This window comes from Eublepharis macularius, chromosome 8, assembly GCF_028583425.1.
Source record: "Eublepharis macularius isolate TG4126 chromosome 8, MPM_Emac_v1.0, whole genome shotgun sequence".
Taxonomy (NCBI): domain Eukaryota; kingdom Metazoa; phylum Chordata; class Lepidosauria; order Squamata; family Eublepharidae; genus Eublepharis; species Eublepharis macularius.
Genome location: NC_072797.1, coordinates 81,130,871 through 81,151,800, shown reverse-complemented (window position 1 = coordinate 81,151,800; position 20,930 = coordinate 81,130,871). Strand labels below are relative to the sequence as shown.

Below are 20,930 nucleotides of genomic sequence, written 5' to 3'. Positions count from 1 at the left end.
GCTGATTGGTCTTTGTGGATCTGACCACACCTTCTCTCCTCAGCTCCCTGAGTGCTTTGTCCGCCCCCTTTTTTTTAACATTTCAGCATTTGGTGGCTATGCAGTGAAGCATCCCAGCCCGCACAGAGTGGGAGGGAGGCAGGCAGGGCCAGGGTCACGGGGTGCAAGTGTGCGTGCATGCCCTCTGTGCCCTGGAACCTCTGTCCAAGCAACACCCCCAAAGAACTCAGGCTTGGCTCAGCAGGCAGCCCTGGCTGGGTGAGGGGTAGCTTCAGCTGTGCAAAACGCGAGGAGCTTTATGTGCGATCTGGGGCTAAGCCGACTGTAATCTTTGCTCAGCTGCCTCTTGCCCTTGCCAGTGCCGGCGACTTTGTGAACCGGGGATTATGTATGGCCCAGAGTAAAGCAGGGTGGAAGGCTGGGAATGAGCAAGGGGAGTGGGAAACTTTCCCTCCAGCAAGGCCTCCGCTCAGCCTCTCCTCTCTTCTGGCTCCTATCATTGTGTCCCCCTCCACGCCTGCATCCTGCTGCTACAGCTTCCTCTTAAGCTTCTGTCATCACATTTGAGCTGTTTGCTTCTCTACACCACCCTCTCCTTTCCCTTAAGCTGATTAGTCTGTGTGGATCTAATAAAACCCACCCTCCTCAGCACCCCGTCAGCTTTTTCTGTAATTTTTAAAATATTTCTAAAGGACAGTAATGTTCCAGCATTAAAATGGCATTCAAACAAACATGGGGAGTCTTTCTCCAAAAAGATCACCCCACGCCATCCATTCAGAGTTCATGTGTTCGCATGAGACCAATGGTGGCTGGAAAATTTGCTGGGCAGGGACAATCAGTTCTCAACAGCACTATTTTCAAACGTGAAAAGTTAGGGTAAAAAATGGCTGCACAGAGATGCAGTGTGGTTGTACATAGGGAGGGGTGGGGTTTCAGGTGGTGACGTCACAAAGTTACAACACATGCGCAAACTTTAAAAAAAAAGGTGACGTGAATTCCAAAGCCCACAAAGCACGCAACAAAACCGGGGCTTGTGAAACAAAATGCAGGACACCAGTTCGAAGCTCCTCGAACAGTGTGAAATGTGCGGGTGCCAAACCGAATCTGTTGCAATCATGGTGACTCCTTGGAAATGACGCGTTAACCCTTCAGTGTGAAATATCTCAAGGTTGTTGTGAGGATAAAATGGAGGAGAGGAGAATGATGTGCACTGCTTTGGATACCCATTTGGAGAAATGTAGGGTGTAAATAAATAATAAATACTGGTGAAGATGGAGGGCAGATAAAAGTAGGTTGTCAAGTGGGAAGGAGAAAAGGAGGCAGGGACAGATTATGAAATGAGGGTAGCCAGGAGGAGGGAAAGAGGAAATAGTGTGTGGAGGAGGATACAAGGGAAAGTGAAGTGCCCTCTTTGCGGTTTCACCACAGCACAGCAGGGCCTGGCTCAGTGTCCAACACTGTGCAATGGGATCCAGCAGCAAACACCCCCACCCTGCTGTTTTGGGTTGGAAAAACAATATGGGGGAGGAAGGAGCCCTTTCTCCCCCTGTGCTGCTCAACTTCCTACCAGAACCAGGGCCTCATGGCTTAAACAGCTTTCCCAGGCACTACAAAATGGAGGTGCATCCCAGCAACAGCATAATGTCTGGTTGTACCTTCATTCCAGCTTGAAGACACTTAACACTTGGGTTTTATAAGGAACTTGGGTGTGAAATTAATGTATGGTCATAAAATAGGCTTTAATGAAAGCAATTATTGGCTTGACAGAGTAAGACTGCTCTTGTCTTAGTTCATGGACATACATATACAAAATTATTAGAATTATATTCAATTACCACATATTACATTTTATAACTGTGACACTCACCTAATAGTCTGACTGTCCAGTAGCTTCCTTTTTATTTATTTATTTATTTTTATATATTTATTTTTGATTTCTATTCCACCCTCCCCACATTTCCAGCAGGCTCAGGGTGGATTACAGATACATAGAGGTTAAAATATATAAAACAATTATTATAAATTAGCAACCATAAAAACATCCACATTTACACAATTTAAAATACATATATTTTAAAGCATAGGGAACACTTGTTAATAGAGAGAACTCAGTAACTTTTTATGGAGTGGACCTTGCAGGGCTTAAAAGAACCCCACTACCCATTTTGATGCATGTGCATGCAGGCACTGCTCCAGTGTCTCTCATGACCATATCCTCTCTCCCTTCTCAAGAAACCAGAGGTCAAACTAGACATTATATAGTTGATATGTGTAACTGTTTCACAAGCTTTTATTCAGTGAAGAGTAGCTGTAGAGGCTGTGAGTTTGAACAGAGAAATTATGAAGAAGAGAGCCTGCTTAAACCTTTGCTTCTGAGTGTTTCCCATACAAATCATGAGCACTTGAGCTGTTTATTTCCCCAGCAGTGGAAAAGCTACTTGGAGATGTGGTTTTGAGTAGAAAAATAACTGATAGAGACGGGATAAGCAGTCTCTTCATAACACCATTTCCCACTCAATCCCACAACCCCTCACAGCAGCTTTTCATTAAAAAAAATGTTGGGAGACTGCTGTGCATATCCATTGTGCCACATCTCATCTGGCCTTTACATAATATAAGCCAAAGTTTCACAATAATTTTCTTTACCATTTTGTATGTTGGTCAAATCATTTTGCTTTTAAAAATTGTCAGTTTTAAATATGGGCAACAGTTGAGTATTCTGCAGTTTATGTTTTTGACACAGCCATGCTCATTACTAAGAATCTGCTTTTGTTAGTTTCAGTGAACTTTATTATACAGCCTGCCCAGCTATGTATGAGAGAGATTGTTCAGCAAATAACACTTATAACAGTTGGACCATGCTTGGAGGAAAAACGATGGACTCCTAAAAAATGAAGAATTTGGCCTTTCCAGATCTAGCCTATTCCTTTGTCCCTTACTAATGCTAATATGCATAAGCCATCTTTTACATAAAATTCTACCGTATGACAATACTGGTTGCCCTCACGGATGATCTCCACAGACACCTGGATCGAGGCAGGTTGGCGCTGCTGATACTGTTAGATCTTTCAGTGGCATTCAACACAGTCAACCATGAGTTGTTAGCCCACCAACTCACTGACGTGCAGATCTGAGGGACAGCCTTGCAGTGGCTTGTCTCTTTTCTCCACAGTCAGGGACAGAGCGTAGCGCTGGGGGAGAGGGTGTCCACATGCCAGTCATTGGTATGTGGCATCCCACTCTCCCCTTTGTTGTTCAATCTTTATATGCACCCCCTCGCCCAGCTGGTGCGGATTTTCGGACCAGTATGCGAATGACACCCAGTTGTATCTGTTGATGGGTGGCCATCCTGACTCTGCCCCGGATGCCCTTTTGAGAGCTTTGGAGGCTGTGTCTGGTTGGGTGAAGCAGAGCAGACTGAAGTTGAACCTTGCAAAGACGGAGGTTCTGTACTTGGGCCGTGGGCTGTCGGTTGCGAGGATCCATCTCCTGGACTTTGGGAGGGCTCTGTTTGTGCCCTTCTCATTGGTCAGGAGTCTTGGCATGATCTTGGATTTCTCCCTGTCTATGGAGGCCCAAGACACATCTGTTGCCCTGACTGCTTTCTTCCATATGTGGCAAGCCAGGCAACTTGCCCCCTGTCTCTCAGCTTGGGACCTAACGATAGTGATCCATGCAACAGTCACCTCCAGGCTGGACTGCTGTAACTCACTCTATGCAGGGCTTCCCTTGGGTCTGACCCGGAGACTACAGTGGGTCCAGAATGCAGCTGCTTGTGTCCTGATGGGTGTTCCATACAAGAAACATATTACACCAATTCTACAGCAGCTTCACTGGCTCCTCATGGAATTCCGGATCCGTTTCAAGGTGTTGGTTTTAACCTTTAAAGCCCTAGGACTGGGACCAGCATACCTGAGTGGCCGTTTCTCCCTGTATGTGCCCCGGAGAGTGCTTCGTTCAGTGGGTAAGAACTTACTGGTGATCCCTACCCCTAGGGAGGCTCATTTGGCCTCAACCAGGGCCAGGGTCTTTTCGGTCCTGGCCCCAACCTGATGGAACTCTCTGTCTGAAGACACCCGGGTCTGCCATGATCTTGTATCATTTTGGTGGGCCTGCAAGACAGAGCTGTTCACCAGGCTTACAGTTGAGGCCAGCGTCAGGACCATCATCGAGCCTCCCACCGGCCTCCAGTATCCGATTTCACCTCCTCTGTCTGTCTCCCTCCTTCTTTGTATGCTGGGGGCAGGAATGTGTAACTGACCATCTGAAGTTTCTGTGTATATACGATTTCAATTGGTGAATTTTACCACAAAATCTGCTGTGTAATTGTATTTTATGATTGTTGTACCCCATTCTGAGCCCGCTTGTGGGGAGGGCAGGTTAAACACCGAACAAACTAAACTAGCTTCCTTTAGCAATTTTGCCAACTGATAGTTATTTTCAGATGTAATCAGTAGTTACTTCAGTTTAAATTATGTCCTATTAACTCTAACTGCCACAGAGAATACCTTCTGATTTAGAGGGTTGATTATCATATTACTGTGCTTTTAATGTGTAAGAACATATAAGAATAGTCATGCTGGATCAGACCAGTGGTGCAAGTATTCCAACATCCTGTTTCCAACAGCTACTAATTCCAGTTGCAGAAGTTAAATATCTGGTGTATATACATGAATAGATTACATTGTTCTAGTTAACTTAAGCAAAATATTATCTTCTGTGTTTAATAAATGATTATCAGAACTGCATAAACTATAGAAGCAACTTTTTTGTTTCTCCATTTCAGATATAAATGAGTGCAAAGCATTCCCTGGCATGTGCACAAATGGCAAATGCAGAAACACAATTGGAAGTTTCAAATGTAGATGTAACAATGGATTTGCATTAGATATGGAGGAGAGAAATTGTACAGGTAAGTGTTAATTTTCAGGGTTTCTTGCAATAGTTTTTCAACATTTGAAGTGAGCTTCCTTAAAGAAATACTGCGAAATATCAAGGAGAGACTAGAGCTCTTCCTTCCTAAGCCCTTCCTGCAACATAGCTTGCAAAGTGTTCAGTTTTTCATTAGACCTCATGTGTGGAAAAGCATCTGGGAGAGGGCACAATTTGGGGCAGAAAAACAGAAGGGAGAGGTTTATGCTCCCTTCCCCTACCATTCCTTCATTCAAACTTGCTGTATTCTGCAACTGGAGTCCATTAAAAAATCGTTGGGATACTGTTACATATATTTTCTAGCTTGGCTCAGAGTACAGTGTAACCTGTTTGCCCCAGCACCCCAAATGTGACATGCCAAAATGCATACACAGATGTAATTATGTGGGGTCAACTAGTTTATTTATGTTCATATATTTAATTACTTAAATGGTTCATCTACAGCATTGTTTATTTAAACATAAGGTGACTGTTTTAAGGATGGGCTGTGTTAGGCAACCTTCTTGGGTGCCCCCTGGGCAAGTCCACCCTGGTGTTTTTGTCAGCCTTTTTTATTCCAGTCTGCAAAGCTGCTCTGTGCCAAGAGATGCTCAGTATCATCTGTGTCACCTGATGGGCTGCAAAGCACCTACCAGGTTCGAGAGATGATGCTCAGCACCAAGAGCACTCCTTCACAGCACCACCCAGCTGCAAGGCCCTTGATGGTCTATTCTGAACATACCCCCCATCACTGTGAAGCCTCTGGGGGTTTGCTGATTAACCCTACGTATCCTGAGCAGCCCACCCTATTCCTGCCACACAAGGGGGTTAGCCTAGGCTAACACCCCTTGCCCCACCTGCTAACTACTAAGTTGTGCAGGTCCGCACAGCCTGATGAAGGTCACACCCTTCCTCGGAAAGGTGTACCCTGTCACTCCTATATAGGTGTGGCCTATCATGTTGGATCCCTGGGTGGGGGATAATAGCCCCCACAGCCAAGACCCCCTTGCTGATTGCCCAATTGGCATTCTGCTGGGCCTTCTCGATGCCTGCAGGGTTGGCTGCTCCCCTCCAGACTCTTCTCTGCAGGAATTCCTTCCAAACCAGTAACAGCCCAGGATTTACTCTTCAAATCCCTTAAGACCCTAATTACAAGTGCAACACATTGTGTCTGTACAAGTCATTTTTTCCTAAACGAATGACCAGAACTTCCAGACAACTGCCCTCCCTCAGAACCTGATGTAGAGAATGCAGTAGCTGGACTCAGAACATCCCACGCTTTTCAAACCAACTGATGTTTGCAAGAGGAGGAAAGCCCAGCTTGAGTCCCTTCAGCACTGGCTTTGGGCCTTCTTTTCTCCCAAAAGACAATCAAATTGCACAAAATGAGGACCCTGACAGGGCTCTGAGATATGCATGCACCTGCAAGACAGTAAATCAAAGGATTATCCAAGCTAAGGATGCCCCTCTAGGTTCCATGACCCCCAGTTATCTAATATAACTTCTAAAGACTCCATATTGCCAGCTGCCAATGCGCTGCATAACCTGGCCAGGCAAGCTAAGGCTCACTGCTATTGAAGCAGTCTCAACCTGAAAGGAATTCATTCCAAAAACTCTGACCAGCAACCCTGCTTCCCCCAGAACCTGTTTCATCATGGCCCCAAATTGGTACCAGGTAAGCGGCAGCCCATTGTCATACTGAAATAAGTAGCCTGGGGAGCCACCCCTGGCATCCATGTACTTGCCCAGTACCTTCACAGGGCAAAGCTGGGCATCTCCTGTAGCTTTAAGGACCACCTTGTGCCCTTTACTCGCCTGGTCTGTCTAGGACTGCTGAATACACAGCCTCACCTCCTCTGGTGCAAGCATTACATTGGAAAACTGTAATGCCCTCTGGGATGTGTCCCACTGTGACTATGTCAGCACTTCATTTATTCTCAAGGCACTGTAGAAAGCAGGCAAAGCTGTCATCCTGAATAGCAGCTTCTCATGGCTGCTGATGCATTATGTCCTGTACCCCCACTGGAGCAGCCACAGGCAAGGCCTTCTACTGTTTGGAGCCCTCAGCACCTCTCTGGACCATCCCTCCAGTATTCTGTTCACCCTAAAATCTGCAAATCCTCTACTCCTTCAGGCTTGGCATTGAAGGCCAAAGCTGCCAAGTACAATTTAAGGGTTGTGAGGACATTAAGAACTGCTGAATGTATAAAGCAGGCGCCATCCAAACTTCTCCCAAACCTACCATCTGCCTAAAGCCCCCAAATTCTCGCACATGCCTGTGATGAGCTGTCTTAATGTTCAGGGCAGTGATAAGCTGTCTTAATGTTCAACACTACCCACTGTGCTTTGACTTTCCAAGGTACCAGAGGCTCTCGGGTTGGTATAGAGACCACACCTGGCGCCATCTCCCGAAAATGTTGCTCCTGGGAACGAGATAGGGCGTCTGTGATGCTGTCACCAATGCCTGGTATATGTCGTGTATTAAGCATAATATTAAGCTGGAGGCAGCACAGTATCAGCTCCATGTCCAGCTGCATCATCTTCAGGTTATGGGAAGATTGGCTATTCACTACATGCATCACCAATAGGGGAAAAATCCCAAGAAAGTCATATCCCTCAAATTAACCTTGGACTCCCAATCTTGTAGCCAATGCTGGATGCTCCAGTGTCCTTGAAAGTGCCCCCCAAAACCATACCCCCCTGGCTGTGTCCGAATGGACCTAGAAGTCATGTCTCAACAAACACTTTTGCCTCCAAAAGGAAACCCCATTGAAATCTTGCAAGAACTGCAGCCATATGGAGGTGTGAGCCTGTAACCCTAATCCTGTGGTGTGGCTCCCTGGCATGCTTAGTAGCATCTACCAAGCGCCATAGAAAGTTCCTCCCCGGTGCCACCACACTGCAAGTAAAGTTCAAGTGTCCCAGCGAAGACTGCATGTACCTCAAAGTGATCTTCCTACCCCTGTAAGAACAATGCACACTCCTCCAATTTATCTCCAGGGAGCCTGCAAGCCTTGGCTATAGTGTCTATCTCTATTCTCAAATATATCAGATGTCTAGCCGAGCCTTCAGTCTTCTCCAAGATTAAAGGAACACCCGACTCTGCTTTGACCTCTTCCAAAACTGCCATAAGCCATGAACACTCCCTAGAGTCACTGGGGCTGGTAAACAAAAAATTGTCTAAATAATGAGTCACAGCACAGGAGGCTGCCCTGTTCCTAAAAACCTATTCTAATGAGATATTAAACGTTTCAAAAACTGAGCAGAAGATGGTACAACTTATGGGGAGGGCCTTGTCAAAATAGTACTGAACTTCAAAACTAAAACCTAACAACTCAAAATCTGCAGGGTGCACAGGCAACAGGCTGATATCATACTTGCCCAACCATGCACCCTGTGCCTGGCAATGTACCATGCTGCCTGCCAGGTCTAATGATGCATACTGGACAGAGCACAGCTCCTCCAGAATCTCATTGCCGACTTAGTCCACTTTTGGAAAGGATAAGTGGTATATTCGTCTAAATTTCCCAGCTGCCCTCTTGGGCGCTACCCCCAGAGGGGAGATCCTGAGATTTGGGAGTGGAGGAGTTGCAAAAGGGCCTGCTATCCTACCTTCCTGCTTTTCCTTTGCCAATTTATCCCTAACTACCTGTTCCAGCCTATCAATGGACTTCAAGTTTTTTGATGTGTAAATCTGTCGCAGTCCAAAATAGGATATGCAAGAACCTTCACTGAAGCTATTCCATAAGTATTCTGCCTCCCGTTTGTGTGGGTACCAATCCAGCCAAGCCCTAAGGGCCTGAAGCTTGAGTGGACTGAGGAACTTTTGAAAGTCCTCCCCCAACTCCTTCCTTGACCCCCTCCATGGTCACCTAAACCTCTAATTCCCCACCGTTTCGGGCATGCTTGCCCCTTCTTGGCTGTCACTGCAACAGATACAACATGAGGCAGAAGGAGCACTGCCATCGTGAACAACCAGCCACAGTATTGAAGTCCCAGCACAGTAAGTAAGGCTGAATCGCTGGCCTACTGCTCCCTGCAGCCTGTCCCTCTTTTGCTATCAGATGTCCGCTATCAGAATAATGCCTGAACAAGGACCTAGCTGGTTGCATACATTACGACCAGAGCTGCTGGTTTTCCTTCTGGGTCCAGTGCTGCCTTCTGGGTCCAGTACTGTCCTCATATGGAAATTCTCATAATATCTTAGCCACATGGATCCCACACATTCCGTATAAACTCTGTGAATTATATCCTGCTACTTCACAAGGGCCGGGCCTTTTTCCAACTGAACCTCCCATATAAATGATGTACCCTGACAGCCCGTTATCCCATGTCTTCTTTTCTGGGAGTTTTCTGATGTGCTCCTGCTCCCTACCCTTCTCCTTACTGTCTTCTGCTACCTCAGGGTTCCTGAAGAGAAGAGGAAATACATCTACATGCTCTCTCCACCATATTTTCAACTTTGGGTCAGGTAGAAGGTGATCTTCCTGTGGCAAAGCCCACTCCATTTAAGGCAGATGCTTCGAAAGCACATGCTGATGCTCCACTTTTGTCAATAGTCTTGTCAGCAACCCAGGTAACACTGAATGTGAGGTGCCAGGAAGTAAGAAATTTAGGACCTTTTCCAGGGCCTCAGACCCCAGTCCTCCCCCACACTGCAGGCACCCTGGTCGGGGTGAGGGTAGTTATGTCCATAAAGACTTCCCCATATGGACTGGCTACTTCCTCCTCCTTTCTGTCAACACCATTGTGCGTGAGACACTCACCTACAACCTGGCTGTTGGCTGACTGTGCGCCCATGGGAGTTTATTTCTCTCCTTAGCCCTCCACTGGCACCAAGGCAGCATCCCTGGCCCACGGCTGATCTGGCCAATCCACTCCACCCAGCCCCTTTGAGTCCATATTCATGTCCCAACGGATGCTTGCAACATTGTCCAGCAGATTTGCTTCCAAGGCCGCAACCCTGTCTACAAGTGAAGAAGAGGAGAGATGTGCAGCCTACCATGGGATCTTCCTAAGCCTGGAGGCTGCTCCTGGTCACTGGCCAGCAGAAACCCAAGGCTGCTGGACCATCCTCTCCAAGAGTTCAATCCTCACCACTATTCCACTCCCCCCCCCCCTTTATCAGATGACAGCAGCACTGGTGGCTGCTTCTGGGACTGGCACGGCTTTATGCCCCCTCTTTTCTGTGTTGCCTTCTTAGATGCCATGCCTGGAAAACAATTGTTCGTATCTTTTTAGCAGCAGCAGCAGCAGCAGCAGTATAATCACCCAGTGATGTTAATACAGTTCAACCTAGGCTAGGGCCATAAGTACTCAGTCATTGAAACAAGCCTTGCCAGGAAACCGCCTACCTAATCTAAGCAGGTGGCTCCCCCATGCTAGGCCCCCAAGCAAGGATGCAGGGCCAGCAGCAGACTTCTCATCAACACCTGCACCAGGTGGTTCTTTCCCTCTTTCACACACACTCTCTCTCTCTCTTTTAAATCAATGAACAGTGGAGAACATTGTTAGCTAACAGTTGTGGGTATACATTAGTGTTCAGGTATGACCCAACATTAATGTCAAAAGCAACTCAATTTTTCATAGTTTTCAGAAATTAGTTCTACCAAATTTTGGTGCATCCAAGAAAACAGTATTGACACACGTTAGATGAGAGAAGAAACTTGCAGTTGTAATTGATTAGAACATTAGGCAACAGGATGATGAACCTTCACAAATATCCTTTCAACAGTCTTCCTTTGGTAAGTGTTTTTCCACAGAGATGTGGGAAGATTCTTCCTCATGGATATCATATCAGTGAGGGAGGAAAACAACCACAGCAGTCTTTTGGAGAAGACCTTCTCTGGAAGAGATTGTAAGGCCAGTGGTCGAGGCACTCAGACATGCCTCTACTCGAAACTACATGTCCTAGGCTGATGCAGCCTTTGACAGCCTTCAGCAGAAGGATTTGCAAAGGATTGTATTTTAATGACGTATGGTTCTATACTGAGAGGGCCCATCTTCAGGGAGTTACTACTTTTTTTCCTTTTTAAAAAACATTTGGTTTTTAAAGAATGTCCTCCACATACCTCAGATAGAAGGGAAATTTCCATTCTTCCACCTATTCAGAGGACACTAACCCAGTAGTGAATGTCTGGTGATCTGGGTGAGAGTTTTTCTACTGTTTCAGTTTAGGAATAGGAGGGTGGAGCATTTCATCCCCTGGTTCTACCCTATGCTGAGCCGCACTGCTATAATCGCCAGAATGGACTATTGAAACATGCTCTGTGTTGTCTGCCTTTGAAGATGACACAGAAGGTTCAGTTGGTTAAAAAAAATAGCAATAGGAAGACTGCTGTCTAGGGTCAGCCACTTGGAACATGTAATGGCCAGTGCTCAACTTTACTGGTTACTTGTCTGGTTTTGGGTCCACCTGAGAGTGTTCATTAATACCTTTGAAGCCTTTATGGGCCTTCATATTTATTGAACTGCATCTGTTGGTATTACCCCTTCGTCTATTTGCACCCCTCAGACAGCCTTCTCCTTACGGTGCTTTCCCTTAGGACTGTCTGTCTAGCAACAATTAGACTACAGACTTTAGAATGGTTTACCAGATTTGAGCGCAGAGTGCACCCAGCTTTCAGGAAGACATGTAAAACAGTTTTATTTCAAATGGTATTTGGGAAATTAGGCTGTGTTGTGTTTTATCCTCTGCGCTGTTTTTATATTGTTTATCGGTAGTCATATTGATGTTTAAATATTTGCAACTTGTTGCTTTCTAAGCTACCTTGAATCTAAGTAGATAAGGTGGGATATAAACGTTTTAAATAATGAATAAATTCAGAAGGCTGACCTTATCTTTCAACAAGAAGATGAGACTATCCCAACCTGCCCAGTGGACACCTGTAAGAACAAGTGTAGTATTTTTATGGAAGTGTTTTTTCTTCTATTTTTTATTTGCAAGTATTTTTAAAAATTGGTGGCCAAGTGACTATAGGGCCTCCACTTTTGAACTATTAGACAGGTTTTCAAGATGGTAGATGAAAAGGCAGATAGCTTGCTGAAACAAACCATGCAGAACCACACATTTTTAAGTTATTGGCTTTGTGCATAGGCTAACCTAGTAAAGCACATTTAGCTGAGGTATGTAGTGGTGAGAGTGGAAGGAGACAATCAGAAATTAGATGATTCTGAATTATTCATCACTATTCCTGATTTACCCTCAGATTTTGCCAATTATTTTCACAGGGATTAAACTAGAATAGCTTCTGTTTTATCCAAATATAATTTCTGTGTTTTTGAAATCATGTAGCATCATGGTCCAGACAGCAGTGAGAGCTAAATAAATGAAAACCAGGAGCCATTAGTTGTAGAAATATTACTAGTTACAATGCTACATATCTGTAGTGATCATCTCAACAGATCAAATGTCGGCTTCATCCTCCTTATCATATAGGACCTCCTAATTCCTCCATATGTCAAATATTGTGTTATTGCTGCTTTGCCTTATAATTTAGCAAATGAAAAACTAATTGATTTGAATTTTAGTGTGATCAGCATAAAATGTCTTTGTCTTTTTATCTGGATTCTAGACATTGATGAATGCCATATCTCACCTGACCTCTGTGGAAGTGGTATCTGTGTCAATACACCTGGCAGCTTTGAATGTGAATGCTTTGAGGGCTATGAGAGTGGATTTATGATGATGAAGAACTGCATGGGTAAGTACTGTAGATTTTATTGCACACATATTTTAAAGCTTAGTAACCATATTAACAACAATACCATTTTTTATACATTTTATTTTGTTTGCATTCAGCAATCAGATGTATCAAGTATATACTTTATTTCGAACAGTTTTACTCTATTTCTTAAGCTAACACAAGGTATATTAAAACACACTAAAGTATAACGTAACTAACAGCACAGTCCTAATCAATTTCACCCTTCTAAGCCTATTGTAACCAATGGGCTTATAAGAGGGGAACTCTGATTATGATTGCACTCCATTGAGTAGAAGTCTGAGTAGACCTGCTTAGAATTGCACTGTAAGAAGGCAGCAAAACAAAATAAAAATATACAAGTTAAAAACTGTTTAAAACCATGAACAGCATCAGAGTAAAAACCAGTAAAATAATAATAATAATAATAACAACAACAACATTCGATTTATATACCGCACCACATTAAAAACAAAAAATGACATAAAACATTAAAGCAGAGTTGTAATGGATTGTTTTATCCGTGCCTTTACTAAAGCTTCCACCACCCAAAAGAAAGATTTTTCTTTATTCTTGGATAGATTTCAGCAATTAGTTTAAAGCCTGTCAAAACGGATTGCTCTTTGAAAAAGTTCTGCTTATAGGGCCTTTCTTGCTAAGCTTTTTCTCATCAAGACTCGCAGACACCTTCTAGAGTTTATTTATTTCCTTTTATTTAAATTATGCTCTAGTCTTTTAAAGAAGCAAGATATCAAAACATTTATGATCATTCATATAAATTCTACAAAATCCAAAAAGCAATAATAATAACATTCGATTTATATACCGCCCTTCAGGACAACTTAATGCCCACTCAGAGCGGTTTACAAAGTGTTATTATTAACCCACAACAATCACCCTGTGAGGTGGGTGGGGCTGAGAGAGCTCCAGAGAACTGTGACTCGCCCAAGGTCACCCAGCTGGCTTCGTGGAGGAGTGGGGAATCAAACCTGGCTCTCCAGATTAGAGTCCCGTGCTCTTAACCACTACACCAAACTGGTTTGCTAACATTTCTTAATTAACTCTAATTAAGACAATTAAAGTTTCTATTAAATGCATTAAGATTCCCATAGCACACAAATTGAAAGGTAAGATTCTCATTTAGATTCTAATGAGATTTCTTAAGAACATAAGAACATAAGCAAAGCCATGTTGGATCAGGCCAGTGGCCCATCCAGTCCAACATTCTGTCACACACAGTGGCTAGAAATCCAGTGCCATCTAAAGGACTGTCAGTGAGGCCAGGACACCAGAAGCCCTCCCACTGCCTTCCTTCCAGCACCAAGACAACAGAGCCCACCTCCCCACAAAGAGAATACCATCTATCTCCTGTGGCTAATAGCCACTGATGGACCTCTGCTCCATATATTTGTCCAGTCCCCTCTTGAAGCTGGCAATGCTTGTAGCTGCCACCACCTCCTGTGGCAACGAATTCCATGTGTTTATCACCCTTTGTGTAAAGTAGTATTTTCTTCTATCTGTTCTAACCCGACTGCTCAATAATTTCATAGAGTGCCCACGAGTTCTTGTATTGTGAGAAAGGGAGAAAAACACATCTTTCTCGACCTTCTCTAACCCGTGCATTATCTTGTAAACCTCTATCATGTCTCCCCTCAGTCGTCTTTTCTCCAGGCTAAAGAGCCCCAAGCGCCTCAATCTTTCCTCATAGGGAAAGTGTTCCAACCCTTTAATCATTTTAGTTGCCCTTCTCTGTACTTTTTCCAGTGCTATGATATCTTTTTTAAGGTGTGGCGACCAGAACTGTACACAGTACTCCAAATGAGGCCTCACCATCGATTTATACAGAGGCATTATGATACCGGCTGATTTGTTTTCAATCCCTTTCCTAATAACCCCTAGCATAGCATTAGCTTTTTTTATGGCAGTCGCACACTGTGCTGACGTTTTTAGTGAGTTATCTATCATGACTCCAAGATCTCTCTCTTGGTCAGTCTCCGCCAGTTCAGACCCCATCAACTTGTATTTATATTTTGGATTTTTGGTTCCAATGTGCATTACTTTGCACTTGGCTACATTGAACCTCATTTGCCACATGGATGCCCACTCTTCTAGCCTCGACAGATCCCTTTGGAGTGCCTCACAATCCTCTCTGGCTTTCACCACCCTGAACAATTTCGTGTCATCTGCAAATTTAGCCACTTCACTGCTTAATCCCAATTCCAAATCATTAATAAACAAGTTAAAAAGCATTGGACCCAATACCGACCCCTGTGGCACCCCACTGCTCACCACCCTCCACTGTGAGAAGTGCCCGTTTATGCTCACTCTCTGTTTCCTATTAATTAGCCAGTTTTCGATCCACAAGAGGACTTGGCCCTTTATCCCATAGCTACTGAGCTTACTTAGGAGCCTTTGATGAGGAACTTTGTCAAAAGCTTTCTGGAAGTCAAGATAAACAATATCTATCGGGTCTCCCTTGTCCACTTGTTTGTTCACTCCCTCAAAGAACTCTAACAGATTGGTGAGACAAGATCTTCCCTTACAGAACCCATGCTGAGTTTTCCTCATCAGCTTTTGGTCATCAATGTGCCCACTAATTTTATTTTTGATAATAGTTTCCACCAACTTACCCGGTATTGACGTCAGGCTGACTGGCCTGTAATTTCCCGGATCTCCCCTGGAACCTTTTTTAAAGATGGGGACAACATTAGCTACCTTCCAGTCCTCAGGAACAGATGCAGAGTTTAATGACAGATTACATATTTTTGTGAGGAGATCTACAAGTTCACACTTGAGTTCTTTCAGAACTCTTGGATGTATGCCATCTGGGCCCGGTGATTTATCAGTTTTTAAATTATCTAGCAGTCGCATAACCTCCTCTCTCGTCACCTCAATGTGACTCAGGTCTTTCAAAACCCCTCCCAAAGTCAGTGCTTCCGGAGTGGGCATGCACTTCTTATCTTCCACAGTGAAGACAGAAGCAAAGAACGCATTCAGCTTCTCGGCCATTTCCCTATCACCCTTTAGTAATTCTTTTACACCTTGGTCATCCAAGGACCCCACGGCCTCCCTAGCTGGTTTCCTACTTCTAATATATTTAAAGAATTGTTTATTGTTTTTCTTTATGTTCTTTGCAATATGCTCCTCATATTCCCTTTTTGCCTGTCTGATCACAGACTTGCACTTTTTTTGCCACAGCTTATGCTCCTTTTTATCAACCTCACTCTGACTAGTTTTCCACTGCCTAAAAGAATCCTTTTTACCTTTTACAGCTTCTATTACATTGCTTGTTAACCATGCTGGCCTTTTCCTAAACCTATTTGTGCCTTTCCTAACCAGCGGTATATATTTAATTTGAGCTTCCAGGATTGTAGTTTTAAATAGTCTCCAAGATTCCCCAAGTGTTTTGACCTTTCCCTTTCAGTTTCTTCTTCACGTACCCCCTCATCTCAGAAAAGTTACCCCTTTTGAAGTTAAACATGGCTGTGTTGGTCTTATTTGGCAATTTCCTATTTATACATATGTTGTACTCAATAACATTATGGTCACTGTTCCCAAGTGGTGCAATCACATTTACATCTCTCACCAGGTCTTCAGCATTACTGAGGACCAAATCCAGGATCACCTCTCCCCTAGTAGGTTCTGTAACCATCTGTTCCATAGCACAGTCATTGAGACAGTCTAGAAACTCACTTTCTCTCCCCCGATTCGAACACCCATTGGCCCAGTCAATGTGTGGGTAGTTAAAATCACCCATTACAACACAGTTTTTTTGTTTAGCAGCCATCTTTAATCCTGTCATCATTTTATAATCCTCCTCTATTTTCTGATCTGGAGGGCGATAACAAACTCCCACAGTTAAGTTTCCATTTGGGCCCGTAATTTCAACCCATAGCATTTCCAGAAGCGAATCTAATTCAGTTACCTTCTCAGTCTTACTGGAATGTATACCTTCTCTGACATATAGAGCCACCCCACCACCAACCCTTCCCTCCCTATCCTTCCGATATAATTTATATCCAGGAATCACCGTGTCCCACTGATTTTCCTCATCCCACCAAGTTTCTGATATGCCCACAATGTCTATGGATTCGCCCAACACTAAACATTCCAGCTCCCCAATTTTACCTCGGACACTTCTAGCATTTGTATATAAACACCTGTAACTTCCCCGGCACACTTTGCCTCGAGACGTCTTCCAATCAGAACTCTTAACATTACTATTTGAATGTGCATGTTTTATAGGTTATCTGATGCAAATATCTAAAACATTTTCATGTGATAGCGTAGATAAACTATGATTGATTTGATGCTTAATTATTCATATTATCTATTGTATAACCTTCTAATTAGCCCAAAAGTGACATTATATCCAACTTGCAAAACAAAACTATGAATCTGTGAGAAATGACAAAAAGTGTTATGTTGATAGATCACAGTTGGTCCATTCTGCGATTGGAGAACATTAATAGTCCACTATTTTTAATTGGATGTCAAAGATGAAAGCAAATCTGTTTCAGTTACACAACATTCTATTAAAAAAATCTCAAGACAGTTCATGCAAAGTGCAGAAATTCACTCAGGATACAAATGTATTGTCCTGTATTGCTTTGTGTAATGTGACTCAATCTGTATTACTGCAAAAGAGTGACTAATAAAGCAGAAGAATATCTAAAATATGATATTTAATCTGGTATTTAGCATGCTTCAGTATGCTCTGTAAAGATTTAGAGCGTACTGAAGGGGAGCAAACCCCCCAGCCCCCACCCACACCCACACCCCTCCTGGGGCAAAACCACCCAAACCCCACCCACCCACCCCATTTACATGGCCAGCAGGGAGAGCGGAGGCTGAACAGCTGGATGGTGGGGAAGGCCGGAGCAGGCTTCTCCGCCACACGCGCTGCCTCCTCTACTGCCGCAGCGGCCAACTGGGTGGTGGGGAAGCCTGGGGCCGGCTCCTTCAGGGCAGGCGCTGCCTCCTCCACCATCTTAGCAGCCAGCTGGATGGCGGGAAAGCCCAGAGCCATCTCCTCCGGGGCCCGCGCCACCTTCTCCGCTGCAGCAGCGGCCAGCTGGGTGGCGAGGAAGGACAGAGCCAGCTTCTCTGGGCCCACACCCCCTCCTCTGCCGCCACAGCAGACAGCAGGGTGGCAGGGAAGGCTCGGATCAGGTGCTTGGCAGGGATCTCCCTGCCAAACAGCTGATCCATGGGTTTAAATGCTCCTTTCCGTGCTGCTTCACAGAGGCATGAAAAGGAGCATTTAACTCCTTTGACCCAAAGCTTCCCGAAGCGATATGAATCACTTTGGGAAGCTTTGATTTGGGGTTTCCCGAATCATTGTGAATCGAGTCTGATTCGGGTACTTTACCCGAATCTGAAACCCGAATCACACACCCCTTGTGCCCACCAATCAGGGAAGGACTTAAACAGCTCGGGGAGGGGGTTAATACGTTTCTCAGAGCACCTATAAATTTTGGAGGCAATTGCTCCATATCAATCCCCTATCAAACACCAGCTTTCATAAGATAGATCTGTTGGGGACTCCATAAGTTTTTTGTAGAATCCAGATTTATATTTATTTAGGGCATAGATTCCCACCACAAATGTTTTACTACCATGAAAATCTACACCAACATATCTTCCATAATCATCACTCAATACCAAATTAAGTTTTAAATGAAATTTGATATACAAAACCATTCAGTTCTTATTTTTAATATCTGCTGAAATAAATTCTTCACACAATGCTTTCTAAATCAAATAGTTTGAATCCTTTTTTCTAATGTGAGTTTCTTGTATACAAACACTATCCTGTTTTAAGTTTTTCAAATAATATACCTTTTTTTCCTTTTTTGCAAGGGGGGGGGAAGTGTGTCCCATTAATGTTCCATATTAAATTTTTGTAATCCATATTGGAATCAAAGTTTAAAAATTAAAAATGGAAAAAAGGCAAAAATACAAAAAAAGGGAAAAAATCTTTTTAAAAATTTAATACCTCTTTCACTCAATACATGTTCCACTTTGCTCAATGCCTGTTGTTGCTCTAGTGTCTGTTCTGTTGAACTTTCTGATGACATCTCACCCAAATCCGGGCTCATGGCCAAAGCAGCCTGGACCAGATCAGTGCTGGGCAGGGCAGGGTTCCCCCACCTGGCACCAAACAGATCCCAGCAGTTCTGGCCCCGATCCCGGCAGAAAATGGCCCAAAGGGCCAAAAGTGGCCATTTTTGGCCTTTTGGGCCAGGATCAGGGCCAAAAAGGACCAAATCTGGTTGGAGCCGAATGGGGGAATCCTCCCCTGCCCAGCACTGACCCGGTCCAGGCTGTTTCGGCCCAGATGGGCCCAAAAATGTAGAAAACAACCATGTTGTGCCCATTTGAGCCTGAATCAGGGCCTAAAAGGCTGGGACCAGGTCAGTGCTGGGTGGGGGAGACTTCCTCCTCCCAGCACCAACCTGATCCGGGCCCCTTTGGCACCAATCCAGGCCCAAAATGGCCCAAATGGCCATTTTGGGCTTGTTTCAGCCAGGATCAGGGCCGAAATGGCCAGGACTGGGTCAGTGTCAGGTAGGGAAGGTTTCCTCTGCCTGGCACCGACCTGATCCTGGCTGTTTTGGCCCCAATCTGGGCCGTTTGGGCCCCAATCCAGGCTGAAATGGCCCAAAATTGTTGATAATCGCCGTTTTGGGCCCATTTTGGCTCGTATTGGTGCCTAAATGGCTGGGACCACCTCGGTGCCAGATGAGGGACACTTACCCTGTCCAGCACAGACCCAATCTGGGCCATTTCGGCCCAAATCCAGGCCAAAACATGCCCCAAATGGCAGAAAATGGCCATTTTTGACCCGTTTTGGGCAGGATTGGGGCCAAAACGGCCGGGACTGGGTAGGTGCCTGGCAGGGGAGGCTTCCCCAGCCCAGCACTGACCAGATCCAGGCCCTTTCATCCCCAATCCTGGCCAAAATGCCCCCAAATGGCCGACAACGGCCATTTTGGGCCCATTTCGGCCTGGATCTGGGCTGAAACAGCTGGAACCACGTCACTGCCTGGCACCAACCCGATCCAGGCCATTTTGGCCCCAACCCGGGCCAAAATGGGCCCAAAACATACGAAAATGGCTGTTTTAGGCCCGTTGCCATCCATATCATGGCCGAAATGGCAGGGATCAGGTTGGTGCTGGGTGGGCTTCCCCCACCTGGCACCGACCCAATCCTGGCCATTTCGGCCCCAATTGTGGCCGTTTTGGCCCCAATAGAGGCTTAAACAGCCCAAAACGTTTTAAATTCAAGTGGGCGGGGCCACCTGTTTGGGGGGAACTACCGGAACAGTGTTCCAGTATGTTTCCCCTCGAAATAAGACCTGATTTTATCTGTGTTGTCAGTTTTTAATTTTCTGCTAAAATATTGCAGAAATTTCTCCTTCACATTCCTTACAAAGTGAACTTATGTATCTCTTGGTACATTTCTTGTTTTAGCAAACCTGGAATTGATTTTGTCTACTTTATCAGTTTTTGATTGTATATCTTTCTGGTCACAATCTAAGAAGTTAGGCAAAGCTCTAATCATCTGCTCCCTGATATCCTCACCAGCCTCCTCTGGAATTGAATTCCTTCTCTCTCATTTCTAATAAAGTTAAATTATCTAACTGTCGTTCCATCTTTATATCAAAAGTGTCCATTTTATTCTCTAGGACCATAACCTTTTCATTAATTTAGTTCACATCTGCATCCATAGAATTTTCCAATTTCAAATTTGATCTGACATTTCATCTTTTAGTTTAACAACCTTTTGATCCATTCATTTTTCAAAATTTTCCACACACACACCCAGTCCTTCCCCATATGCTCCATTTTATCTCCCATTTGCTGAAACCATTTCTGAATCAAATCCATTGAAACTGTTTGCTCTCCAAATTCATCAATTGCTCTTCTTGCTGTATTTTTTCTTGTGCCCATAGTCAGGTAACAGCCAGCAAAAAGCCTATTCAATTACATCCTTCAAGTCCGACTACTTTAAGCTTCCTCTAGCTTCAGATCTCATCACTATGGTAACCAAAGTCTCCATCTTGCAGTTACTTTTATCTTTTATTTTGCAGAGTTTTAAAGTAAGCAGGAGAATATTCCCACTATATTTCCCGTCTATTTCTTAGACAGCAAGTTTATCACAGAGTTTCTTCACTAGTAGAGTTAGAAAAAAAATCTTTGCAAATTTATTTTCCCCTCTTCCAACTAAAAGCTTAAACTTTTGCCCACAGTTTTTACTTCCATAAATCTTTACATTAATTAATTATTCAAATAACTTTTTGTAATCTCAGA

General features: G+C 44.3%; 1 protein-coding gene across 1 annotated transcript in view; it reads left to right on the top strand.

Annotated features, from left to right (window-relative positions):
• Nucleotides 1-20,930, top strand: part of FBN2 (fibrillin 2) — a 286,019-nt gene that overhangs the window by 173,626 nt on the left and 91,463 nt on the right. Inside the window, exons 25-26 of the mRNA XM_054986552.1 lie at nucleotides 4,787-4,912; nucleotides 12,486-12,614. Of these exons, the coding sequence (XP_054842527.1) occupies nucleotides 4,787-4,912; nucleotides 12,486-12,614 (255 nt within the window). The remainder of the gene's footprint in view (nucleotides 1-4,786; nucleotides 4,913-12,485; nucleotides 12,615-20,930) is intronic.